We start from the raw sequence: 25,694 nt of genomic DNA on the forward strand, positions 1-25,694 counted from the left end.
CGAAGTATTTGTGGAAGGGATCGGAAGTGCGTTTGCCGAGCTGGGGGGTTGTTGTCCACGACGTCAATGTACGGTCGCTCGGGATCAATTCAGCTGTAGGGCTTGGAGACCGGAAGCAGGGGATCATTAAGCAGTTGCTTACTGAAAACCTGTTTAATTGGGGAGACGATGCAGAGATCACCCAGATCTCGTGGCTAGTCTTCCCAGAAGGCAAAAAGTCAGGTTCAATGATCGTTGAATTCACCTCACCGCACACTGCGAACAAATCAATCAACAATGGAATACTTTGGGATTCAGAGGTGCTTACCACGGTCCTGCACGACCGGGCTGCGCGTATACGCCAATGCCACAATTGCCAGAAATATGGCCACATAGGAAACACCTGTTCCAACGAAACGAAGTGTGTCTTTTGCGCTGAGAAGCATCATTCTCGAGACTGCCAGCGCAAGAAGGACGCAACTCTTAGTGAACGAAAGTGCGCCAATTGCGGGGGCGCACACAACGGATGGTCGAAGCGGTGCCCCGACTTCATCAGAGAGATTGAGAGGGTGCAGGCTCTTGCACAGGCGAGAGAGCGGCACCATCGGGTACCGGCGTACCTTTCGATCAGGGAGGCCAGGCAGGGGACGCCGGCGGCCACCACTGTAGGACCCGGGAGTTCAGGAGGTAGCGGCTCCGGAACTTCTACCAAGGACAGCTCTGGGTGGGGGCGAAGGCCACCAAACCGACCCGGAGTATCAACCAAGACAACAAGCTCAGACCAATCGGCGAGCAGTAGCGAAGGACCAATAGATGATGAAGGACTAGCACCACGGGAGGATATAACAAAGGCATCAAATGGAGCACCAAGCTCAGGTCAACCGGCGAGCAGCAAGGAAGGGCTAGCATCCGAGGATACCGAGATGCAGGAGGTCCAAGAACCCCAGCCAGGTGATGCACTGCCTACCTTCGTAGTTGGCAGCACCGAGGCAAGTGCAATTGGAGAGTCGATCCGCCAGTCGGCACAGAGGCCGGCAAGGGGAATTGATCGCTCAATCCACGCACCGGCAGTGACATGCTCGGAACCCGCAAGGCGCAGGGCACCTAGCCGGGCATCGACGTTATCGTCGACGACAACCAGGAGCAAGGGCCTGATCAGATCTATGCTTGACACAGGTGCAGCACAGAAGCGAGTAAGAGGCGAAGCGTACGTTCTCGAAGACGAAGAAGCAGTACTACCAAATACGCCTTCGTCATCAGCACCAGCGGCATCAGCCAGTGAATACCAGCCATCAGTACTATCCCGTACCAGCGGGAACGCACGAAGGGCCAGAAAGTGTAGTACCACCGGCAGACAAAGCTCTACGGGGAAAGAGAACGCCATCTTCAAGAACAACACAATAACACACGCACCAGGCCCCCGGGGCAAGAACAAGCGCACCCTCGACGATCAAGTCAACCTCACAATGTCGGCTCCATCAGTGAAATTCACTAGCAGGACAGACATCCAGGAGGAGAGAAGAACCCGTCAATTCACCAAGAAGCACGCTGACACACAAGTTGTCAATGAATAATACACCTTTCACCATCATCCAATACAACACGCACCGGTCGAGAGATGTCGTGATGGCGGACTTTTTGGCGAAGCCAGAAGTCTCAAAGGCAGACATTATTGCGGTGCAAGAACCATGGGAAAACCCATACAATGACACCACATACCACCCATTGAAACAGACGCATGAACTTCTCTTCCCGTCTAGCGCGGAGACTGGGGGGAGAGCGAGAGTGTGTATATATATCTCTAAGAGAGTGGGCACCAACTGGACGCACTATGCACATAGTCAATTCTGCCAGGAAGTGAGGATCCAAACCGGCTTTGGCGAGATCTGCTTCTTCAATATATATAACGAGTGTGGTACCACCGGTACAGTGGACCTTCTCAACGACTTGTTATGCGACAACCAAAGACAACGCAGCCGGAAGCATCTGATGATTGCCGGAGATTTCAATCTCCACCACCCCGCCTGGGGAGGCATCGAGGCCACACAAGATGCAGATTCTGACAGGCTAATTGAGCTCTGTGACGAAGCAGACCTCGATCTGTGGCTGGAACCTGGCGCGATCACGAGGGACCAGAACGGGGAGCAGACAACGATTGATCTGTTCTTCGGTACGCCGGATCTCACTGAGAGATTAGTGGTGTGCGAGCTGGCCCTAGATTGTCATGCAGATTCAGATCACCTGCCGATCCGTGTACTGATCGACATAGACACACCCACAAAGCCGGCGGAGGAGCAGAGACGAAGGCTTTGGAAGGCCATAGACACTGAGAAATTCGACGTGTTCGTGGCTGACAACCTCCCAATGCCACCACCACTGACAACACCCCGACAAATCGACGACGCAGTTGACCACCTAATCGATATCGTACGACGAGGTGTTCACGCATCGACACCATGGGCTAGGTCAAGCCCCTACGCCAATCCATCGTGGACCAAGGAATGTGGAGAGGCTGTCAAGCACTCCCGCCGTATGTTTCGTCAGTATCTCGCGACACATAGCGAGGAGGACTGGGAGACGTACAGACTGGCCAGGAATCAGAAGGGGAAGGTGATAAAAGCCGCTCTCCGGCGTGGCTTCCGGAGCTTCATTGAGGAAGCAGTGGACCAAGGCCCCCAGGGGCTATGGAGAGTGGCTAAATGGGCCAGAAATCGGGGCCAGCAGCAGGGGAGTACTATGCCAGTACTAAAGACAGCGGAAGGAGGGGTTGCAGAAACGGACGAAGATAAGGTAAATCTACTCCGTAAGGTATTCTTCCCGCAGCCACCGGAAGCAGATCTCTCCGACATACGACACAGCCACGCCAGCTATCGAGAACAGTACCAGCTTCCACCGGTAAGCGACACCGAAGTAAGAGCTGCAATCAAGAAGGCGCCACCCGATAAAGCACCTGGATACGACACACTGCCGAACAAACTGTGGCGAGTCCTTGCAGAGCCAGGCTCACGATCAGAGAAGCGATTTGTGTCACTCCTCACTGAGATCTTTGACGCCTGCGTTCAAATTGGACACAACCCCCAGCACTTTCAAACCTCCGTCACAGTGACACTACGGAAAGCCGGCCCACGAGACTACCGAGTTCCTAAATCGTACCGGCCAGTTGCATTACTAAACACGCTCGGCAAGGTCCTCGAGGCAATCGTTGCGACTCGAATTGCATGGCTGGTGGAGGAACACAAACTGCTCCCGGATACACACCTTGGGGGACGGAAAGGGGTATCTGTCGACCATGCAATCCAGTTGATCCTTGGGCGAGTACACCAGGCCTGGGGGGAAGGTAAGATAGCGAGTATATTACTCCTAGATGTCGCTGGAGCGTATGACATGGTCTCTCACGAGAGACTACTGTTCAATATGCAACAAATGGGGCTCGGTGTACTCACTCCGTGGGTACAGTCGTTCCTTACCGGTAGGAGTACGCGGATCAAGCTACCCAACGGCCACCTAAGCGAAGAATTTCCTACACCAACCGGCATCCCACAGGGTTCACCAATCTCACCGATCCTATTCCTACTCTTCAATGCACCACTAGTTCGCGCCTGTACATTACGGGGGCTACACTATGGGGAGAGTGAGGCATACGGTTGGGTGGATGACGTTTGTATTCTGGCTATCTCAAATAGCTATGAAGAGAACGTCCGGTTGTTGGAGAAGGCACTGCAACGAGCGGCCTCCTGGGCTAGCAAACATGCAGCAAAATTCGCACCCGACAAATTTGAATTGATCCATTTCAACAATCCAAAATCCACCGCCACCACCAACACCACTAGCGAAACGCCTCCCCGAAACGCTGACATCTGGGAGGTTCCAGATGATCCATCAGGACATGACGACATGCCGGTGATTATCCCAGGGGACCCGATACCAACCATCCTCGCACCATCAAATACAGCTAAATACCTCGGTGTATGGCTCGACAAGCACCTCAATTTCAAGACACACCGCAAGAAAATGCTCGCAAAGGGAGCTGGCAGTCTGGAAGCACTCCGCGGAATCTCAGGTTCCACTTGGGGGTCATCATTGATCGCAATGCGGAAGGTATACCAGGCAGTCATCATTCCACAGATGCTATGGGGACTGTCTGCGTGGTACTGCCCAGCTGCAAGAGCGACACCAGGTCTCGACAAGCTCACAAACGAACTCACAAAAATCCAAAAACGTGCGGCAATCCTGATTAGCGGTGCCTTCCGGGGAACGGCAGGGGCAGCACTGGATACAGAACTATTTATTACCCCAATCAAACTACGACTGCAGCAAATCGTCGAAGAGACAGCCATACGAATCCTTACCGGCCCGCAATGGGCCTGCCCACAGATTGTCAAAGTAACGAAAACCAGGAAAGCATCGCAAAGGAGTCTCAGTGGATGGTCCCCGACCGAAGCGATTGCGCGGAAGAAACCATTACGCCTACAATTGAGTGAAAAATGGGAGGAAAAACGGGCATTTGTTCTTGCACCATGGGAAGCCCCAATCCCTTGCTTTATTGAGAATCAGGAAGCAGCATTGGAAACCCACAATAGTATTTACGAAGATGTTGCTTGCGATGACCACGGTCGTACCAGCATGATTTTCACAGACGGAAGCGGGTTTGCAGGGCATATTGGCGCATCAACGGCCAGATATTACCCGGAAATAACGTCACAAAGACGATACCTTGGAACGGACTCTCAGTCCACAGTGTACGCTGCCGAGCTCAGCGGCATTGAGATGGCACTTGCCAAAACCAAGGAGGGTACAGACTCAAATCTTAATAACGGACAACCGACGGCTCGAGAAGTGATCATTTTCTCCGACAGCCAAGCTGCCATTCAGGCAGTTCAAAACCCACAGCGACCGTCTGGCCAGTACGTACTCACACACATATACAATCACGTACGGGCCATCCGGTCGCAAAGCCAGCCAACCAAAGTCACCATCAGGTGGATCCCTGCACACGTTGGTGTGGACGGCAATGAATTTGCCGATGGAGAAGCAAAAAGCGCAGCGCTTCTTGGTGCGGGGATGGGAGTTGCGACCGGGAGCGGAACGGGTGAACCGATAACCCGCCTCGCCGCAGCTGCTAAGAGAGCGGTACGCCAGCGAATCAGAGAGCGGTGGGAGAAGCAGTGGGAGCGGGAGAGAACCTCCGCTCCGACAAAGCGCTTAGTGCAGGCGCCGAATAAGAAGACACTTCGTTTGTACGAAGGACTGTCGAAGCCACAATGTGCGATCTTGATTCAGATGCGTACAATGCGGATCGGGCTTAGACACTTCTTGTTCAAAATCAAGGCAGCCGAGACTGACCGGTGTAATTGTGATGAGGGCTCACAAACACCAAAACATATCCTGATGCAATGTCCGCGGTACGTAGTGCCGCGTACAAAATTGTGGGAGCAATTGTGGGGTATTGGGATCAACGAGATGGATTACGATAAGATCGTGTCGAACCCGCAGGCCACCCGCTACGTGGTCAACTTCATGCACCGAACAGGTCTCCTCCAGCAGTTTCAACACGTTGGAATCGAGGAGGAAAATGACGACGACGAACCGAGAGGCCTCGCGGCAATGGATCTAGGTGTGGAAGACGATGGGTATTAGCCAATGACGAGAACGATGCTGTGACACGAGAACTCAGCCAAAGTCGACAAACATGCCAATCAACTGGCCAGGACAACGTCACCATCAATTGAAACCGAGGCAGGGGAGACAGCAGGGAGAGAGCAGGGAGAGAGCAAAGAGAGAGAGAGAAAGAGAAGTGAGAGATGGAAGTGAGAGAAGTGAGAGATGGAAGATGGAGGGTGCACTCCATGCAGTCATTATGTTATTTCTTATGTACGGGTTTGGGGATTTGGGGTTTTTAAGGGCTACAGGAATGGGCTGATTCCACTCTCTACAATTAGCATCTATCTGTATACTCTGGGAGAGATCCCGCTCGGCGTTGGGCTTCGAGTTCTTGCTTCGGTTGGATGAAGCGCCTGCATAGTCATACGCAACTAGTTAGACTGCAACAGGTTAATTGAACTTTGATTGATTGATTGATTGATTGATTGATTGACCGGAAGAAGATGCTAGCAAAGGGAGCCAGCAGTCTCGAGGCGCTCCGTGGAATCTCAGGCTCCACGTGGGGGTCATCATTGATCGCTATGCGGAAGGTATACCAGGCAGTCATCATTCCACAGATGCTATGGGGACTGTCTACGTGGTACTGCCCAGCTGCAAGAGCGACACCAGGTCTCGACAAGCTCACAAACGAACTCACAAAAATCCAAAAACGTGCGGCAATCCTGATTAGCGGTGCTTTCCGCGGGACAGCGAGAGCAGCACTTGATACGGAGCTATTCATCACCCCAATCAAACTACGACTGCAACAAATCGTCGAAGAAACAACAATAAGAATCCTCACCGGACCGCAATGGGCGTGCCCACAAACTGCCAAGGCGACGAGAACCAGGAAACCAGCACAAAGAAGACTCGGTGGGTGGGCTCCGATCGAGGCAATTGCACTGAAGAAACCACTACGCCTACAATTAGGCGAAAAATGGGAAGAAAAGCAGGCATTCGTGCTTGCGCCTTGGGAGGCACGAATATCATGTGTTATTGAGAATCAAGAAGCAGCATTGGAAACCCACAACAGTATTTACGAAGACGTTGCTTCCGATGACCACTGTCGTACCAGCATGATTTTCACAGACGGAAGCGGGTTTGCAGGGCATATTGGCGCATCAACAGCCAGTCATTACCCGGAGATAACGTCACAAAGACGATACCTTGGAACGGACTCTCAGTCCACAGTGTACGCTGCCGAGCTCAGCGGCATTGAGATAGCGCTTGCCAAAATCAACAAGGAGAGTACAGAGATAGATCTTAACAACAGACAACCAACGGCTCGAGAAGTGATCGTTTTCTCTGACAGCCAAGCTGTCATCCAGGCAGTTCAAAACCCACAGCGACCGTCTGGCCAGTACGTGCTGAGTGGAATCTATAACCACGTACGGGCCATCCGGTCACGAGATCAGGGAAATACATCCAAAGCACCGACGAATATCACCATCAGGTGGATCCCTGCACACGTTGGTGTGGACGGCAATGAATTTGCCGATGGAGAAGCAAAGAGCGCAGCGCTTCTTGGTGCGGGGATGGGAGTTGCGACCGGGAGCGGAACGGGTGAACCGATAATCCGCCTCGCCGCAGCTGCTAAGAGAGCGGTACGCCAGCGAATCAGAGAGCGGTGGGAGAAGCAGTGGGAGCGGGAGAGAACCTCCGCTCCGACAAAGCGCTTAGTGCAGGCGCCGAACAAGAAGACACTTCGTTTGTACGAAGGACTGTCGAAGCCACAATGTGCGATCTTGATTCAGATGCGTACAATGCGGATCGGGCTTAGACACTTCTTGTTCAAAATCAAGGCAGCCGAGACTGACCGGTGTAATTGTGATGAGGGCTCACAAACGCCAAAACATATCCTGATGCAATGTCCGCGGTACGTAGTGCCGCGTACAAAATTGTGGGAGCAATTGTGGGGTATTGGGATCAACGAGATGGATTACGATAAGATCGTGTCGAACCCGCAGGCCACCCGCTACGTGGTCAACTTTATGCACCGAACAGGTCTCCTCCAGCAGTTCCAACAAGTTGGAATCGAGGAGGAAAATGACGACGACGAACCGAGAGGCCTCGCGGCAATGGATCTAGGTGTGGAAGACGATGGGTATTAGCCAATGACGAGAACGATGCTGTGACACGAGAACTCAGCCAAAGTCGACAAACATGCCAATCAACTGGCCAGGACAACGTCACCATCAATTGAAACCGAGGCAGGAGAGACAGCAGGGAGAGAGCAGGGAGAGAGCAAAGAGAGAGAAAGAGAAGTGAGAGAGAGAGAGAGAGAGAGAGAGAGAGAGAGAGATGGAAGGTGGGGGGTGCACCCCACGACAATCATTATGCGGTTATTTCGTATGTATGGGGTTGGATTTATGGGTTTACGGGGTACAGGAATGGGCTGATTCCACTCTCTACAATTAGCATCTATCTGTATACTCTGGGAGAGATCCCGCTCGGCGTTGGGCCACGAGTTCTTGCTTCAGTTGGATGAAGCGCCTGCATAGTCATACGCAACTAGTTAGACTGCAACAGGTTAATTGAACTTTGATTGATTGATTGATTGATTGAACCGAAGCAGTACCTCAATTGTGCACTCCAGAGAAACTACGACAAACATACAATTACAATGTCTCAGAAGGCATATGTACAGATGTTACGGACGTCTAACGTCACTGGTTGGAAGGATACACCATTGCCAGCTGCATGGAGAGAGACACCTGCCAATGCGGCCAATGTGCTGGATGACGAAGCATTTGATCATTACATCTCTGTGGTCGGCATGTTAAACTGGCTAGCAGTCAAGACTAGGCCAGATATTCGCTTTGCAGTTACTCGCTTGCAACATCGCTTGGCAAATCCAACATTTGACGATCTCCATGCCATGCAACACGTTGTTAAGTGCCTAAGACATCGGCCAGACATTGGCATCGTCCTTGGGCGTACTGACGAGCTACGATTTCATGCGCATGTTGATGCTTCACATGCGGACTGGGAAGACAGCAAATCGACAGAGGGAAGTATATGGTACCTCGCCGGCAGTCCAGTCATGTGGACCACGAAGAAACAAACCATCACTGCCAATTCGACAACTGTTGCGGAATGGTGCGCTCTGGATCAGCCCGCTCGCGATGCCATGTGGTTATGCAAAATTGCTCGCTCGTTTATGCTGCCAGAACAACGTCCCATCGAGATCTATACAGATAACATCAATTCCCAGTTGCTCCTCGCAAAGAAGGGGGGTAAATCAGCAAACAGATGGTTGGATCTACGATGGTTCTTCGTGAAGGATGCTGTTGCACAGGCTTATGTGGAGATACGTCGTGTCGACACCAAGAGAAATGCAGCTGACGGCTTCACGAAAGCACTCGCCAAGGATCAATTTGAGACCTTCGTCAATTTGATTGGAATGGTCTGATTTGATGGGGTTTTCATTGAGTTGATTGGCACGGTTTAAGTGCATGTTTGAAATGCATCACTTGCGGGGTTTTTTACTATGATGACCAGAATTCAGGACATTTGATAGAGAGCATGTATGGTCTATGAGGGGGATGTTGGATGCCTCAGACACCAACTGCGTGGATGTCTTGGGCATCAACCTGTAGGATAGACCAGATAGTCTCCTCACCTCTCTCCTCTTCTCTCTCTCCCAGTCCGTCCAATACATTACTATTTTACCTGCATACATTATTCATACGTATTGCATTAAGTCTTAATACATCTACAAATACTATTGCGAAGGCATGACAACGAGTACTGCGTGTATTCAAACTGAACTCTGAGCCTTCTCACTTGCTCCGAGTTCCACTAGTATAGTTGTGTGTGAGATTCTGTTAGGATCGCATGGTTTCCATTGGGTAGTACTAATTACTAGCTAAATGCAGAATGTATTACATCAGCGCCAAGCATGGGCTTGGCCTCCAATAAAACCCCTGAGTGCTTACTAACTAGCAAGTAGTAGTAAGCACTCGCTACCAGGTACTTGCTCCAGTACTAGGAATGTAGCGCCTGAGGCACCAATAAGTTGTGGCCTCAGGCACAGAGAGTAAGCAAACCCTCCAAACCTCTCGGAAGCACATCCCTCCCCACCAGATCTAGCTTACCGCCCCGGAAGCTGCAAAAATGAAGCTATCCAGACTTCCCGAATAGGCAGTATAAAAAGACCCAGCAAGATGAGAGATCCAACAAAGGCCGACAAAGACTTGCCCGGTAGGCAGTGAAAAGGCTCCTTTGTGTGGCCTCACTTTGTCTCCTTTGTTCTTGCTTGCTCGGGTATTCTAAGCAAACAATCAATCCTTTGTTCTTGCTCGCTTAGGCATTGTAGGCAAGCAAGCCTTCTGAGTATGAATACCCCCATCTTTTCCCCTCAAATATTTCTTCTCCTCTTTTCTCCCCAGTCTTGCTTCCTATTCCACTCTTTGACGACATTGAACAACTTGTTGGTAAGTGATCTATCCCGTGTCTCGCTTGTTGTCGTTCTTGTCAGGTACTAACACGTCACTTTGTCACAGTAACAATGTCGTTCCCAGCCGTGAATTCACCTGCTGGTCCCTCGCCTGACCCTCTCGCCGTGCCAGATGAGAACTCAGAGGGAAACACCATGGACCTCCGGTCGCTTGGTGCTTCGTCTCCTTTGTCGGTGCCGCAAGACTCGCCTGACATGGAGACCTCCTCTGCGGGAGCCTCGCAGTCTTCTGGTAAGTCTCATCCCTCCCCCATCCTCGCTTGTTGCCCCACTTGCTAACTTTCTTTAGCCGGCCCGTCTCCCTCCCCTCGCTTCGTCAATCTTGACGCTGAGGATGCCACCGAGTTGCCTACGGGCCTCGATGATGCCCTGCAACCGGTTCTACCTGAGGAAGTGAGAGGTATGTTGGCCGCGTTGCAGGAGGAGTGGGAGAGGATCGGAGGTGAAGTGGATTGGCCCCAAGCTAATGGAGTTTTCCAGCTTCGCGCGGTTACATCCCACAACCATCAGGTGGCCGTCATTGGCCAGTGCATCGGTGTCGCTGCTCCCTCCGGGGAGGAGTGTACTCGGTGCCGACGCAGTGCTGGCTGCTTTGCTTCTTGCCGGGTCGTAGCTTTCCGTGAAAGCCCGAGCAAGAGCACTGTGGTCAGCCTGGGTTCCTGCATGTGTTGTCACTTCGCAGGTGTGGCTCGTGCTTGCTCCTTGCGCGTTGACACCCCTGCCTGGGCACTGGACGCGCTTCGTGTGCACTCCCCCGAGTTCCAGTACCCAGCGGTCACTCCCACTAGTAAGTCCCCCGCCCAGCCCACTACCCCTTCCTCCGCTCCTCCCTCTGCCCCTCGTTCTGCTGCTTCCCGCTTCTTCAACTCTGTGTCTAACCGCTTGTCGTCCCGCAAACGTCCCCGTACCTCCCCCTCCGCCCCCGACTTGCCCCTTCGCCCCCGTGTTGAGTCTCGTGAGGAAGTGTTGCAGGAAAGTGAACCTATTACCCCCCGTTGGCGCAGTGTACTTACCCGTGAACTTTTTGAAGCCCCCCCCCCATGTACGGTTGCAGATGGAGCGTCGTTTGACGGAGGAGATAGCGCAGATGCAGGTAAATGTTGATCTTGTTCGTCGGGATTTGCGTGGGTTGGAGTCACTTCGTGGTCAGGAAGCGATGGAGCGGGCTGTTGGTGAAGAGGAGGTGGATGCTGTTTGGGCTGAACATGTTGCTGACCTCTAGTTTGTTGACCTCTAAGTAGTACTTGCCGAATACAAAACACTTGTTCTAATCAATGACTTCTTCGTAGTCCCTTGTAGATTGTTCTTCGTAGTATTGCGGGAGTCTTCGCTTGCTCGCGTACTTGTTGCGGCAGCGGAACCTTCACTTATTGTGAATCCATTGCGTATCGACGCGGCCTGCGGAAAAGGTATGGAGATGCTTGTTGCATTGTCGGAGCGTCCTCCATCTGCTGATCTCCTTGGCCATCCTTTTCAGCGGTGTCGTCGCTCTCTAGGTTCTCTCGTGGAACCTCTTCTACCTCTTCCTGGGTAGGTATCCAGTCCACTTGTTGGGACTCTTCTACCTCTTCCTGGTAGTCCTCCGGTCTACTTGCCGGTACTCCTCCACTTCTTCCTGAGTGGGCGGATAGTCCTCCTCTACCTCTCTGTGGGTAGGGGCTGTGTGTTCTAGACCGTTCCTCTGGGTCTCTTCCACTTGTTGTTGAGTGGGTATCCTAGCCGCTTGCGGCCATGTTTCATCCGGCGCGTGTGCCATATCCTTTGCTTCCGGCGCAGGTGCCGTTCTTTTCGTCGCTTTAGCGGCTAGCGGTTGCTTCCTCGCTTTCGCTGCGATATGTCGAAGTGCTTCTTCCCTTCCCACCAAGCGTGAGCGTACCCCTGAACGCTCCAATGTGTCCCATTCAGCCCGGGAAATCGTGGCTAATTCATGGTAGCTAGGCGGTTCGTCGGAGTCCCTATCGATCACTTCGCCTCCGTCAAGTGGATGGCGAATGTCTACACCTTTTCGCCGAAGCCGATGCTTACCGCCCGACGACGTCCACAACTGGTTGGGGTTATCGACGAAGGCGTCGACAAGGCGGCGACCGTTCACCAAGTTCCTCAGCACCCGGCCACCCGGCTCAGCGAGTGCATACGTGCCGAGTGGGTGAGCTTTCAGAATCTTATACGGCCCGAACCATTGTGATTCGAACTTCTGCTTTGCCTCATTCCGGACCAATACCCACTTGCCCGGTTGCAGTGGGCAAGTGGTTACTTTCTCGTCGTGAATTTTCTGCGCCCGGATGGCTTTATACAACAACTTCTCGTTGGCCTCGGCTCTTGCGTGATTGACGGCCATGATCTTGCTGTCTAGCTCCGCTGGGTCTCGAGCCGAGGTCACCGGCTCGGTGTCCCCCGGCAAGCGTGGATGGGTTCCGTATACCAAGTAGAAGGGACTCTTGCCCGACGTGGCATGTTCCCTCACCCTTGTGGCGAATAGGGCTTGTGCCAAGTACAGGTCCCATACTCTGGTAGGCTTACCCATGCAATACTTCGTGAGCATCCGTCCCAGCAAGCCGTTGAGGTTCTCCACCTTCCCGTTCGTCCGCGGGTGGTATGGCGTGGTCGTCCGGTGCTTCGCGTTGATCAACTTGATGAAGTACTGCACGGAGGTGGCGAGCAAGTTGGCGCCATTATCTGTCAGGAACTCCGCAGGTGCACCGTATACCGTGAAAATGTCGTCGTGGAGGAACTCAGCGACAGCTTCCTCTGTCGCTTCTGGCAAGGCCTTCGCAAGTGGCCAACCGGTGGCGTAGTCGATCGCCGTGATGATCCACCGGTTGCCGCTTGGTGTCGTGGGCAGCAAGCCGATGAGGTCGATCCCCCACCTTTCAAATGGTTTGATACCTGCGCTTGCTAGGTACTGAGACGCCTCTCGCTCGAAGCTCTCGTTTCTCGATCTTGACACTTGGCAGTTCGGACAGAGGTGCACCACCTCTTCCGTATCCTGCCGTATGCCGGGCCACCAAGCGCGGGTGCGGAGCACTCCACGCAGTCCTGGGTGGCCCAAGTGTCCATATTCCCTATGCATCCTCTCCAGAAAGTCCTTCCGGAAGGGTGGCTCTAGGTATGGGGCGGAGGATCCGTCCCCATGTAGGTAAGTTAGTCTGGTATTCTCCTCCTGCGTTGCGGCCGTCGGCAAGGGCGACTCGTGTATCGCTAGCTTGCCTGCCCAACGCATAACTTCTCGGCGGAGTGACTTATCGTCCGGCAAGCTGCCGGCCGACAAGTATTGGATGGTAGCGGCGTACCATTCCACTTCGTCGAATCCGCCCACCTTTTTCATCAAGTTCAATCTCCCCCAAGTGGGTGCTCCCTGGGCCACATTAGCTGGTCCCTCTCCGAGAAAGTCAGGGCGCCGGCTAATGGCGTCGGGGACGACCGCTTCTTCTCCTTTCCGGTACCGAAGCTCGAGGTCGTATGCCTGGAACTCGTCGATCCAGCGAGCAAGTCTCTTACTATATGCTCGCGTGGTGGTGAGGTATTGGAGGCCTTCGTGGTCGGTAATGATAGTGGTCCTTGTTCCATTCTCCAAGTACCTATCCCAAGTCCGGAGAGCTTCCTTGATCGCGAGAAGCTCTTTCTCGTGGACTGGGTAGTTCAACTCTGCACCTTTCAACTTGCGGCCGTCGAAGGCGACGGGGTGCATCTTCCCGTCATCCCCCACTTGGCAGAGCACGAAGCCGATCGCCCATTCGGAGGTGTCGGTCTCTATAGTGAATGGCTTGGCCCGGTCGGGTTGGACAAGTACCGGGGCGTTGACAAGCGCCTCCTTCAAGCGTATGAAAGCCACTTCGCATTGCTCGGTCCAAGTGATAGGTCTAAACTTCTGCTTACGCAGTTCTTCGTCGGCCTCCTTGGTTAGGTTGTGCAGAGCCACCGCTATCTTCGCGAAGTCTTTGACGAAGCGTCGGTAGTAGGTGGCTAAACCTAGGAAGCGGCGGACTTCGTTGACGTTTGTTGGCCGTGGCCACTCCTTGATGACGTCCAGTTTCATTGTAACGGCATGGACCTTGCCGTCTCCGATAACGTGGCCACAGAATTCGAGCTCCTTGGTGACGAATACGCACTTTTTCGGTTTGGCAAAGAGCTTCTGCTCGCGTAAGCACTGCAGGACTTCCTCCAAGTGAGTATAATGCTCTTCCAGTGTCCTCGAGTATACTAAGATATCGTCCAGGTATACCACTACCGACTTGCCCAGGTAGGGGCGGAGTGTCTCATTCATCAAGGTCTGGAAAGTGGCCGGCGCATTGCAGAGTCCGAAAGGCATCGCTTTCCACTCATACTTCCCCCATATCGTGTTGAATGCCGTCTTCGGTGTCGCTTCCTCTGCCATCCGAACCTACCAATACCCAGCCACCAAGTCAATCTTCAACAGGTATCTGGCTTGGCCGACGATGTCCAACAAGTCCTGGATTCTTGGAATGGGGTACCCGTTCTTGGCAGTGAGTTCGTTAAGGCCTCGGTAGTCGATACACATTCTCCATTCCCCTCCCGGCTTCTTGACGAAGACCACCGGGAAGCCCAAGGGGCTCGCTAACACCTGGATCAACCCTCTATCCAGCAAGTCTTTCACTTGCTTCCTCAGCTCTTCGAGCTTCTCGTGGGATAGGGGGTATGCGTTGACGTTCACTGGGTCAGCCGTGCCTGTGTCGATGTGGTGAACAATGTTCCGCTTGGGGGGCAGGTCTGTTGGCAAGTCGTCCGCGAAGACATCCGCGTACTTTTTGAGCAACTTCGCTAGGCGAAGGTCCTCGGTGGACTGGTCACTGTCCTCGCTCTTCGCGGCGTAGAAAACCGCGTACTCGGTATTCTTATTTTTCAGGGCTCGTCGAACGTCCTTCTTTGATAGCAAGTTCAACGTCCCTTTCTCTTCTCTATCCAGTACTCGGCCATCCACCGCGTGTACTTCGTGTTCTCCTTTATGGTCAGTGAGCCACATTCTTCTTGTCGGGAAGCTAACCTTCGGGTCGTGCGTGCATAGGAAGTCGTTACCGAGCACTACATCGTACCCCTCAATGTCGACTGCCCACACCCTTTTTGTGCCGGCCCACTTGCCTAAGCGAATCTCCAGGTCCATTGTACCCTGAGTGTGTAGGGTCTCGCCGTTCGGCAGCGACACCGGCAACGGCACGCGCTTCTTCCACTTGCCGCCTAGACGCCGGGCAGTCTTCAACGATACAAACGTGTGGCTTGCCCCGCAGTCTAACAACATACGACAAGTGACAGAGGGTCCGGTTGCCGTGGGCCGAGAGAGTGAGCCGTCGAAGAAGTTGAGATGTTCTCCGAGGGCGTTCAGCCTCATCACAGCCCGCGGGGTATCCCGCTCTCTTCCATCCTGGCTAAGCCCGGTACCCTGCTTGTCGGGGCGGCGGGGCTTGGGGAGAGGGTCAGCAAGCTCGCCTAAGCTTGCTGACCCTGCCCTTTTCCCTTCACCTTGCAGTTTCTCTTGAGATGTCCGGGCTTACCACACTTGAAGCAAGTCCTTGTGTCCTGCATGGCAGATAGGTCCATGGCGTCAGGGCTTGCGGGAGCCCGGCCGGCCTTAATATGCCGTATGGGACGGCCATACCCAGACGCTTCCTGGGTACTCCGTTCGAGCTCTAGCAAGAGATTGACTGCTTCCTCGGCATTTGCTTCAGGTCGGCCCTGCTGCCTGAACCACTCTGCCCTGAGAGTTGAGTTCAGGCCCGATACCAGTTGCAGGATATACCCTCTTTCCGAGGGGCTTTCCGACAAGTTGCGAGACAGCTCCAACAAGGCAGCGTGGTACGTAGACAGGGAGTCGTTTCCCTGTTGCTTGTGCGTGTACTCGCGCAAGCGGTCCGACTCTGCCGTCTTTGGCTCGAACTTAGTCCGGATCCAAGCCTTGAAATCCGCCCAAGTGGTGATCCGTTCTCCAAGTCCCGCATCTACCTGCTGGTTGGTCGTTCTCCACTTCACCTGAGCGTCTCCTGTTAGCAAGCCCGCGGCGAAGGCCAGCTTGTACGCGTCGTCATCGCTTCGGCCGCTCACCATTTGGCGGCGCATAAAGTAGTCATCGACGTCATACAACCAGTGATTGGCAGCGTTGCTTTTCTGGTTGCCTTGGTACTTGGCCGGCTGACCTAAGTCCTTCAGGCGGCCAGCAATCTCCGCTGGGTGAGGGCCGGACTTTGGCCCTGTGGCCCCCGGGCTCTGGCCGAGGCCCGGGCCATACGTTGTAGACATCATGACGATGGCTTCGTATTGCACCGCCATCATCTCTGGGTTGGTGGTTACTTGCTGGAAGATGGCCATCCTTTGCAGCGGTTCTGGCAAGTGGTCGAAGGCTCTCTGCATATATAGCGGCAGGTGAGCCCTAAACGTTGCCGGCGTCTCCGCCTGACTTGTCGGCGGCATTGCCTCCGCTTGCTGGAACTGCTGTTCCTCTTCAAAAGGTTGATTTTCCATTGCGGCAAGTGACCAATTGGGGTTTCGGCGAGTCGGTATCTTCCTTGTCAGAGGCTTTCTTACTCTGACTTCTTCCAACTGCCTCTGCTTCTTGGGGGCCCCCACTTCGCCCCTAAGGATACGGATCCTTGACCTCTCGCAGCGTTTCCCTTGGTGTACCGCCGCCAGCAAGTTCTTGGTACCGGCTTAACGAGCGGTCCACCGCACACTGCTTCGTGGTCCCTGGATCGAAAATTCCTTGCAGCAGGGGCTTGCTCGAAGCCCTCGCCTGCTGCCTGGCTTCCTGGGTACACTTGTTGGTCCCAGGAACCGGTGAGGAGGCGCGGTCTCTTATGGGGATGCCGCTGCCTCCCTCCGGCTTACCGTAGGAGGTAAGGCCTTAGCAAGACATGCTACCAGATGAGATTCTGTTAGGATCGCATGGTTTCCATTGGGTAGTACTAATTACTAGCTAAATGCAGAATGTATTACATCAGCGCCAAGCATGGGCTTGGCCTCCAATAAAACCCCTGAGTGCTTACTAACTAGCAAGTAGTAGTAAGCACTCGCTACCAGGTACTTGCTCCAGTACTAGGAATGTAGCGCCTGAGGCACCAATAAGTTGTGGCCTCAGGCACGGAGAGTAAGCAAACCCTCCAAACCTCTCGGAAGCACATAGGATGCGGCGATTAGTCACGACGGCGAGCGTGTCCCACTCTATCTCACCTGGAGGCAGATGGAACTCTGCCGTGATTGAGCCATGATTATCTCCGACTTGCAGCCCATCGTTTTTGCCACGGAATGATTTCGCTGCCATAGTCAAAAAACGTGCCACGTTCGTAGTTCATGAGAAGGCTTCCGTGCATCCTATCTGAAGGCAGGGCACGTCCTGATGTGCTTCCGAGAGGTTTGGAGGGTTTGCTTACTCTCCGTGCCTGAGGCCACAACTTATTGGTGCCTCAGGCGCTACATTCCTAGTACTGGAGCAAGTACCTGGTAGCGAGTGCTTACTACTACTTGCTAGTTAGTAAGCACTCAGGGGTTTTATTGGAGGCCAAGCCCATGCTTGGCGCTGATGTAATACATTCTGCATTTAGCTAGTAATTAGTACTACCCAATGGAAACCATGCGATCCTAACAGAATCTCACCTAGTGCGACCGGAAACTCCACCTAGCCCTCTATCGACTGTCCCGTTCGCGCATGATCCAGACTTTGTCAGTCGCGACACTCTACTTCATCAGATCCACGAGAAAAGCTCAGTGTCGGGGTCAAGAATAGCGCTGGTCGGTCTCGGAGGTGTCGGGTGGGTATAGAGTCACCGAGGTTTTTTTTCATGGCTCACAATTCGAAGGAAATCGCAACTCGCCATCGAATACTCCTACCAAGTCCGATCCCAATCGCCGGCAACATGGGCTCTTGGGGTCCATGCGAGTAATGAAGCCCGGTTCGAGCAAAGTTTTCGGGATATCGCGGACCAAATCAAAATCCTGGGCCGTCAGGATCCTAAAGCCAACATATTCAAAATCGTCGAGGATTGGCTCCGGGGGAACAGACAGAAATGGCTTTTAATTCTTGATAATTTTGATAATGATCAACTTCTCTGCTCGTTTTCGGCAGCAGGTAAGGGAGATTCGATTAGCAGCCGAACAAATGCCTCGACAAAACCACTCTTAGAATATATTCCTAGGAGCCAGAATGGTGCTATCATTATCACAAGCCGTAGCAGAGATGTTGCATCAAAGATGGCTAATCACAAGGACCTGATTGAGGTTAAATCGATGAAGGAAGCCGAAGCGCTAGAGCTTCTCCAAAAGAAGCTTGATCATCCAAGGGACAGCGAAGAGGGTCAACAGTTAGTGAACGCGTTGGGGCTTATGCCGCTAGCGGTCTTACAGGCCGCTAGCTATATTCGAAATCGGGCGCCTCGCTATTCGGTTCTACAATACCTGGGAGACTTCCAAGTGAGTGATCGTGAAGCAACAAAGCTTCTGAAAAAAGAGGCAGGTCACCTCTATCGGGACTGGGAAGCAAAAAATTCAATTTTGGTGACGTGGCAAATATCATTCGATTATATACGCCAAACAAAGCCATCAGCGGCGGATTTACTTTCACTCATGAGCTTTTTCGATCGGCAAGGGATACTGGAGAGCCTTATCCGGCATCAACCCAAGGCCAACGACACATCAATTTCAGAGCTTCTAAGTGAGTCTAGTGACGGGGAGTCATCCGAATGGGATATCGGGCCCGACCTTGAAGATGATTTGACTACACGGGGGGATTATTCATTGATATCTGTCAGCAAGGATGGTACTTTGTTCACGATTCATCGGCTGGTGCAACTTTCTACGCGCGCATGGCTCAAGTCATATGGGCAAGTGCAGGAATGGAATGGAGGGAGAAGTCCATTAGGATTTTGGCGGAAGAGTTCCCCAGCGGCGAATATGTAAATTGTTACCAGCCAATTCTTCATAGTAAAAGAGTGCATTTAACGAAAATACTAAGTACAGAGAAAGGAAGAAAAGAGGAAGAGAGGAAACAAGTCTCACAGGACCTTTTGTGGGGTCCTGGTAGAACAACAAACAAACTATGCAAACATCCATCGAAGTCGGAATCTAATGGCAGAATCCTCCTTCGCACCTCTTCCAGATCGTAACAAATTGGGAAAAGTGCCGGGTTCTTTATCCACATGTGAAATCCGCTCTGTCACAACGACCAGAATCATCGAGGTGTCTACTTGAATTGGCTGCATTGCTCTATAGAGGAGCATGGTATGCGTGGGAAAGCGGCTTATTTGGTGATATGACGCAAATGGCATCACAATCAAGAAAGCAGAGGGTGAAAATACTTGGTGCCGAGAATGAGACAGCTCTTGAGAGCACAGCGATGTTAGCGATGGCGCGTCAGGAGCAGGGTCGGTGGGGAGAGGCCCAACATCTTTGGGTGCAGGTGATGGAGACTCGTAGGAGGAAGCTCAGCGAAGATCATCCCGATACACTGGCTAGTATGCATAACCTGGCATCGACGTATATAAACCAGGGCCGATGGAAAGAGGCCGCGCAGCTTAACATTCAGGTAGTGATCACGAGCAAGACAAAGCTCGGTGACGATCATCATTTCACGCTGACAAGTATGGCCAACCTGGCATCGACGTATTTGCAGTAGGGCCAGTGGAAAGAGGCCGAGCAGCTGAACGTTCAAGTGGTGAACATAAGTAAGAAGAAGCTCGACGAGGATCATTTCGACACGCTGGCGAGTATGGTGAACCTGGCATCGACATATTTCCATCAGGGGCGGTGGAAAGAAACCGAGCAGCTCAACGTGTGGGTGATGGAGACCCGCAAGATGAATCTTGGCGAGGATCGTCCCGACACGCTGACAAGTACGGCCAACCTAGCTGTGACGTATATGCACCAGGGCCGATGGAAAGAGGCCGAACAGCTTAACGTTCAGGTAGTGGAATTAAGGGAGGCAAAGCTCGGCGAGGAGCACCCTGACATGCTGACGAGCATGGCCAATCTGGCATTCACCTGGAAATCCTTGGGTCACGATACTAAAGCCATTCACCTACCCCGAGACTGTTTGAGCAAACAGAGAGGAACGCTTGGCTCAAATCATCCGCGTACTCTATCTACTTCTCAAACTTTGCTCGCATGGGAAACGCAGAAGCTGAATATCAGTCCATAGATGGGCTAGACAATAGATATACTTGAAGACCAATACTGCCTCCAATTTGAGCTTCCAATAATTATTATTTTATTGCCGACTACCTAGAGTACCCGTGAAGTGAGGACATTGATGAGATCACTCATCAAGGATCGACATGTAATCATGAAATGACGCAAGAGCGAAAAGCATACTGTACCACAAGGGGCAATTACCTCGAGAGAGTGTAAACGCGTTTCACGTCGTGTATTAATGTGATCACGTTTGAGTAAGAATCTCTGTGTGCAAATGGTGAAACTGATTTCGATCCACCCTACATGTACGTACACGGATATATATAGTAGTCTTATCCTGCATATCGTTCGCGAAGTTGGATTCTAAACCACAACCCACTAGGCTGAGTACGGATTCGTATTTTGGTCTAGTGGTTAAATCAACTCGCGAGGGGTCAGGGTAAATGATTTCACACACACACACACCTTGTATTTCGAGGATATACTGGTGAGTCACTAGATGCATATGGCGAATAACTGGCAAGTTGCATTATCTTACTATCAAGAGCGTGGATAATTCTTTTTGCTTGTATCCGGGTGTAATTCAGATGTCAATAGATTGATCGTAAATCCTATCTCAGAAGTCTTCTGGCTAAGCAATGATATCGTTTTCTACTTTGAAAGGTAACCAACAGTAACTAGGATTCCGACGACGTTTAGGAATAAGCATAAAAGGAATTCGGTAGGCAGCAGCTCCATACTATTCAATCAATGTATTTTATCGGTACCAAAATCTTTCAGGGGGGTTAAAAAGGATACAAACGAAGCGGGCTATGCGGCCTTAATAGGTAAGGCTCCACATCGGGTCGATGATTGGCTTCCAATGAGATGACTAAACATGTTGTTCTCAGCCGCAACACCAAACAAACCACATGGAATAGACTACTGTACTGATTTAACTTTGGACATGAAGATGACGGACCGAGGGGATGAGATTCAATCACGGCGCAAAATTTCGAATCATCCGGCGCAGCAACCGGTCCTCTTCTTGGATTTCTCTGATACTGTATTCTTGGATACCCGTGTTTTGGTAACCCTACCTTGGGGTGCTTTGAGGCCCCTGTGATTCGGAAAGGATCGCATGGTTTCTATTTAGTTGGGATATCCAACGGTTAAGTACAGCTAACTACAGGGTGCGAGAGCACCCATAGGCGCCGAAGCGGGCCCGGGCGGGACCGTAGGGTATCGCATAGAAACCATAAGTGCTAAAAGTGTTAAGTTACATAAGAAAAGGGGCTTCTGGGATCTCATCCTCCCCCACTGAATCGGAAATCGGTCCTCCGTTTCTCCGAACGACTTACGTGAGTAAAATCCTGAGCCCAGAAGTATCTGTCAAAGAACGGTAGTGTGTGGTCGAACCCGTTCAGACACACATTGTCATATATGTACAAACAAAGGGAATTTCTTGGCAAGTTTTCCCAGAATAGCTTCACAAAGGCCTTTGAGAGACGTTTCATCTTCCCAGAGTCCTATTTTAGGCCATAAAGGGCTTTGTGCAAAGCGAAGGTGTAAAAATAACTTCGCGAGGGATCAAAGAGAAGGGTAGCGATATAGTGTAGATAAAGAAGGTGCCTTCAAGGTACAAAATCGACCTGTTTTGGTCCGTGGGTTGTCTTTAAGGCCCTTACTGTAAGCTTCTATAAATGCGCATACCCCCCTCTGGCAGGTGATTGTTCTTCCTCCCTGTCCTCACTTCTCTCTCTCTCTCTTCTCTCTCTCTCTTTGTCTCTCTCTGTCTTCAATTTCTATCCCTTTTCTCCCGTTCAGGGTATTTCATTCATCAATAATAAGTCGACGAACGCGTTCTTCGACATTTAACAACGCGCGGGGGACGGAGGAAGCCTTTACTGTGGCTAGGCGGGGTCATACGGACTCCATCCCTAAGCCTAATTGTAGATAGAGAGTGGAATCAGCCCATTCCTGGACCCCGTAGTCCCGTAAATCCACCCATCCGAACCCATACATAAGAAATAAACATATAATAATTGTTGTGGAGTGCACCCTCCATCTTCTCTTTCCGGCTTCATATTTCTCTCTCACCCTCTGTCTCTCTCCGCCCTCCCCTGCCTCAGTTTCAATTGATGGTGACGTTGTCCTGGCCAGTTGATTGGCATGTTTGTCGACTTTGGCTGAGTTTTCGTATCACAGCATCGTTTTCGTCATTGGCTAATACCCATCGTCTTCCACTCCTAGCTCCATTGCCGCAAGGCCTGTCGGTTCGTCGTCGTCGTCCTCGGGTGTCACATACTGGAACTGTTGGAGACCTGTTCGGTGCATGAAGTTGACCACGTAGCGGGTGGCCTGCGGGTTCGACACAATCTTGTCGTAATCCATCTCGTTAATCCCAATATCCCACAATTGCTTTTGTCAAAGTGCAAGGTCAAATACATGGATTTACAAGGTATTATACCATGCAAATCATGTGACTTCGAGTACCATGCATACCATATATCACGTTTAGTCATCATTACCGCTCAGATTGTTGAAATAGCGGGTTTTGTCATTTTAGTTAATTAGAGTTCTTCATATATGCCATTTGTACCCATACATTGCAATACAGACAGATTTCTGTCACATTCACTTCCGTTGACATACTAGGGAACTTTCTCTGTTCTTCAGCCCATTTATTAATAGACTTACCCTTCGGGGGTCTATTTTTTATACAATACTTGTAAATTCATAGAGAAAGCACTGTATGTATTATTGTGGACGAAGAGGAGAAAGAGAGGACGAGAGAGCAGGCAAACTATCTGAATTCTATCTACTTGTGATGCCTTAGGCATCCAGACATCCAACAATTTTGAAAACACTTAGGCTATTAATCCTTTTGCGGTTTTAGATCCTATTTCTCTTACTTTTCGTTTGACTGGGTATTGTGTGAACCGCCGCGGCCTCTGCCGCCTCGTCCACGGCCTCTACTACCTCCACGTTGACTAGTCTCGTTCTTCTTAGTATCTATATTGCGAGCGGAATTTGCTATCGTAGTAGAAGAAGAAGCTGGAGTATCGCGAGCTTTAACGATCAACTTCTTACAGAGAATATTGAAAGTGTCTTTTGTGACTTCTTCTGGTATTATGTCTTTCATGGTCTAGTATGTGAATTTGACCGACTCGAGTTCTTCTTCGAGGTCGTAAAGCATAACGAACATTACTCCGAATGGATGAGGTTCAACTCTATATAAAATAAGCTGGTTGTTCTGCATTTGATATACGGTGATATACGAATCAGCACTATTAAAACCGGAACGTTTTATCTTATGAAATTTGATCACCTCTCGGCGCACGTTATCGACAATCTCTGCTCCGCGCACGAGGGCTTCCACTTCACGCATCATATCATCTACACGACGTAGGAAGGAGTACACTCCTTTAAGAATTGTGATGATCTCCTGGTCGAGAAGTGTTTCGATCCACCCGCAGGCGATCTTCGACCAGTACTCCTATAGATCATAGTCTAGATCTTCTTCATCAGGTCGAGGAAGTTTGTAATTTGCGACCTTATCGATACGGACCATACTAAGTCCATTCCCAATCTGTCTCTTCCAACGAGCAAGGTTGCTACCGTCGAGAAGCAATTTGACACCTTTGTTCAATTCGATCTCCTTCTCTTCTACAAGATTTGTTCCTTGAGTCGTTGGTCTTCTCACGTGCGACTGTGGGTGCTCGGTTTGTGGAGTATCGTCTTGTCGTCGTGAGGATGTTTGGCGAGATTGGGAAGGTGTCAGTCGTTGACTGGATCCTTCACCGCCGTTGTCTTCTTCATCAAATTCCGTCATCGTGTCGAAAGATGATTACTGGTATTGAAATATGTGTCGAGAGGTTGAAAGCACGCTCTCGAGAATCTGGGTATGGGTATGGGTGTCCCCGATGAGACGGTCTGGGTCTTGGTCTGGTGCGTTCCGAGATCGATTCGATTCGGTACCGAGGTGCAGAGTTTTAACGGTCGCGACAAAAGTCAGCGAGATGAAAAACACTGGAGAATAATGGATCTGTATGTCTTGTGGATCTCCTGAAATAAGTTCGCGAGATGCCAAATTGTCTGGGTGATGATTCGACGAATGCGACAAGTGGGGTCTGTGGGTTGTGCGGGACGGGCCGATGCAGCAACCGGATCCACAAATCTGCGAATGTCGTCAAAATTCCATCAAAATGGGATGCTCTGAGTCAAAAAACAGAGGGCTCATAACCTCTTGGAGAGGAATCTATGAAAAGAATCGAATACAATGTATTGATACTATGGTGTTGACTCACTAGCGAGAGGAGAGAGGGAGGAGAGAATCTAACTACTGGTCTCACTGGAAGTCCCGGAGTGTCACATGACAGCTCACATTCTAGTCACGTGATCTCCAACAGGTTCGAAATAAAATCTCCGTGTGCAAGTGGTGAATCTGATTTCGAACTATCCTATACTAAACCTGATAAGCTCTAATTAACTAGCCTGCGGCTCGCACTGGGCAGTGTAGTTCTATCTACATCAGACGGCTGCAGATTTGCAACGGCATTTGCATGCCGGGGTAGACGTGAGAGTTGGAGAGTGATCTGCGAGGGGTGTCTCAGTAGCCAATTTACCGGCTGAAATTGAAGCCAAAGATGGACTGTCTGTAGGCGTCGACGAGAATATCAGAGTTGGGGATTAATCAACACGGGGTGTCCCAATAGCCGATTTACCGGCTGAAACAGAAGCCAAAGATGGACTGTCTGTAGGCGTCGATGAGAATATCGGAGTTGGAGGTTGATCAGCACGGGCTGTTTCAGAAGTGGACGTGCCGGTTGCAGTTGAGAACGAGGACTGGCTGCCTGCAGAGATTGGCGTGGTCGTCTGAGAGGAACCAGTACACCCACTGGGCGCCTTAAGACCGTTTTCTAGCATACAACTAGACGTGTTTCCCTGTCGGTTGAGGAAAGACACTGTGCCGTTTTTGCTGACTGTCACCCAAGCAACCTGCTCTCCATTTTCAGTGCCACATATATCAACTTGCACCGATTTATCGTCGGAACCGGCCCCAATGAAACCTAAGCAGTGTTAACAATAGCGTGAGGGCCTTTGATTTAAATTGGATACTCACCCGAGCAATCTTTGCCTTTCAGCTTAGCAAAGGTTGCTGAGTAGCCTGTACAGCCGTGGGTATTCTCAGACCACACTCTACAGTTGTTCTCGCCGTCATTGCCCTCAATGATAGCCAAGTAACTGCCTGCCACAACATTTCCGATAAAGAAAAGGTAACTGAAGGAACGCATCCTGGACTATGCGCGACTTCAAGGCAAGCAAGTGCGATGATGGTGACGACTGGCTGGGGCCGAGAATTATTTATGTTCGAGACTGAATCACTCAAAGTGACAACATCACTTTTACTGACCCTCTTGAACGAAGAAAAAAAGGGGGTGGGGGAAGGCACTTACTTGTGGTAGTATATCTTTGGCATAATTCTCAGCAGTATAGCAGACAGGCC

The 25,694-nt window shown here is 51.4% G+C and overlaps 3 protein-coding genes across 3 annotated transcripts; 1 reads left to right on the forward strand and 2 right to left on the reverse strand.

Moving 5' to 3' along the window:
* Positions 1–17,680: 17,680 nt before the first annotated feature.
* On the forward strand, positions 17,681–20,213 carry N7455_003935 (uncharacterized protein; the record flags this gene model as incomplete). Its single annotated transcript, XM_040960161.2, has 4 exons — positions 17,681–17,832; positions 17,881–18,891; positions 19,289–19,656; positions 19,705–20,213. Coding segments are annotated over 4 exons (2,040 nt in total), but the record flags the coding sequence as incomplete, so codon positions are not given.
* Positions 20,214–23,333: 3,120 nt separating this feature from the next.
* N7455_003936 (uncharacterized protein) lies at positions 23,334–24,020 on the reverse strand (the record flags this gene model as incomplete). The annotated part of the gene is made up of 2 exons (XM_065604632.1): positions 23,334–23,684; positions 23,757–24,020. The coding sequence occupies 2 exons, from the start codon at positions 24,018–24,020 to the stop codon at positions 23,334–23,336; spliced, it is 615 nt and encodes a 204-aa protein (XP_065461532.1).
* Positions 24,021–24,877: 857 nt separating this feature from the next.
* N7455_003937 (uncharacterized protein) lies at positions 24,878–25,482 on the reverse strand (the record flags this gene model as incomplete). Its single annotated transcript, XM_065604633.1, has 2 exons — positions 24,878–25,257; positions 25,311–25,482. The coding sequence occupies 2 exons, from the start codon at positions 25,480–25,482 to the stop codon at positions 24,878–24,880; spliced, it is 552 nt and encodes a 183-aa protein (XP_065461533.1).
* Positions 25,483–25,694: the final 212 nt, after the last annotated feature.

This window comes from Penicillium solitum (assembly GCF_028829755.1).
Source record: "Penicillium solitum strain IBT 25940 chromosome Unknown utg000003l_segment0_segment0, whole genome shotgun sequence".
In the NCBI taxonomy this organism is placed as follows: Eukaryota; Fungi; Ascomycota; class Eurotiomycetes; order Eurotiales; family Aspergillaceae; genus Penicillium; species Penicillium solitum.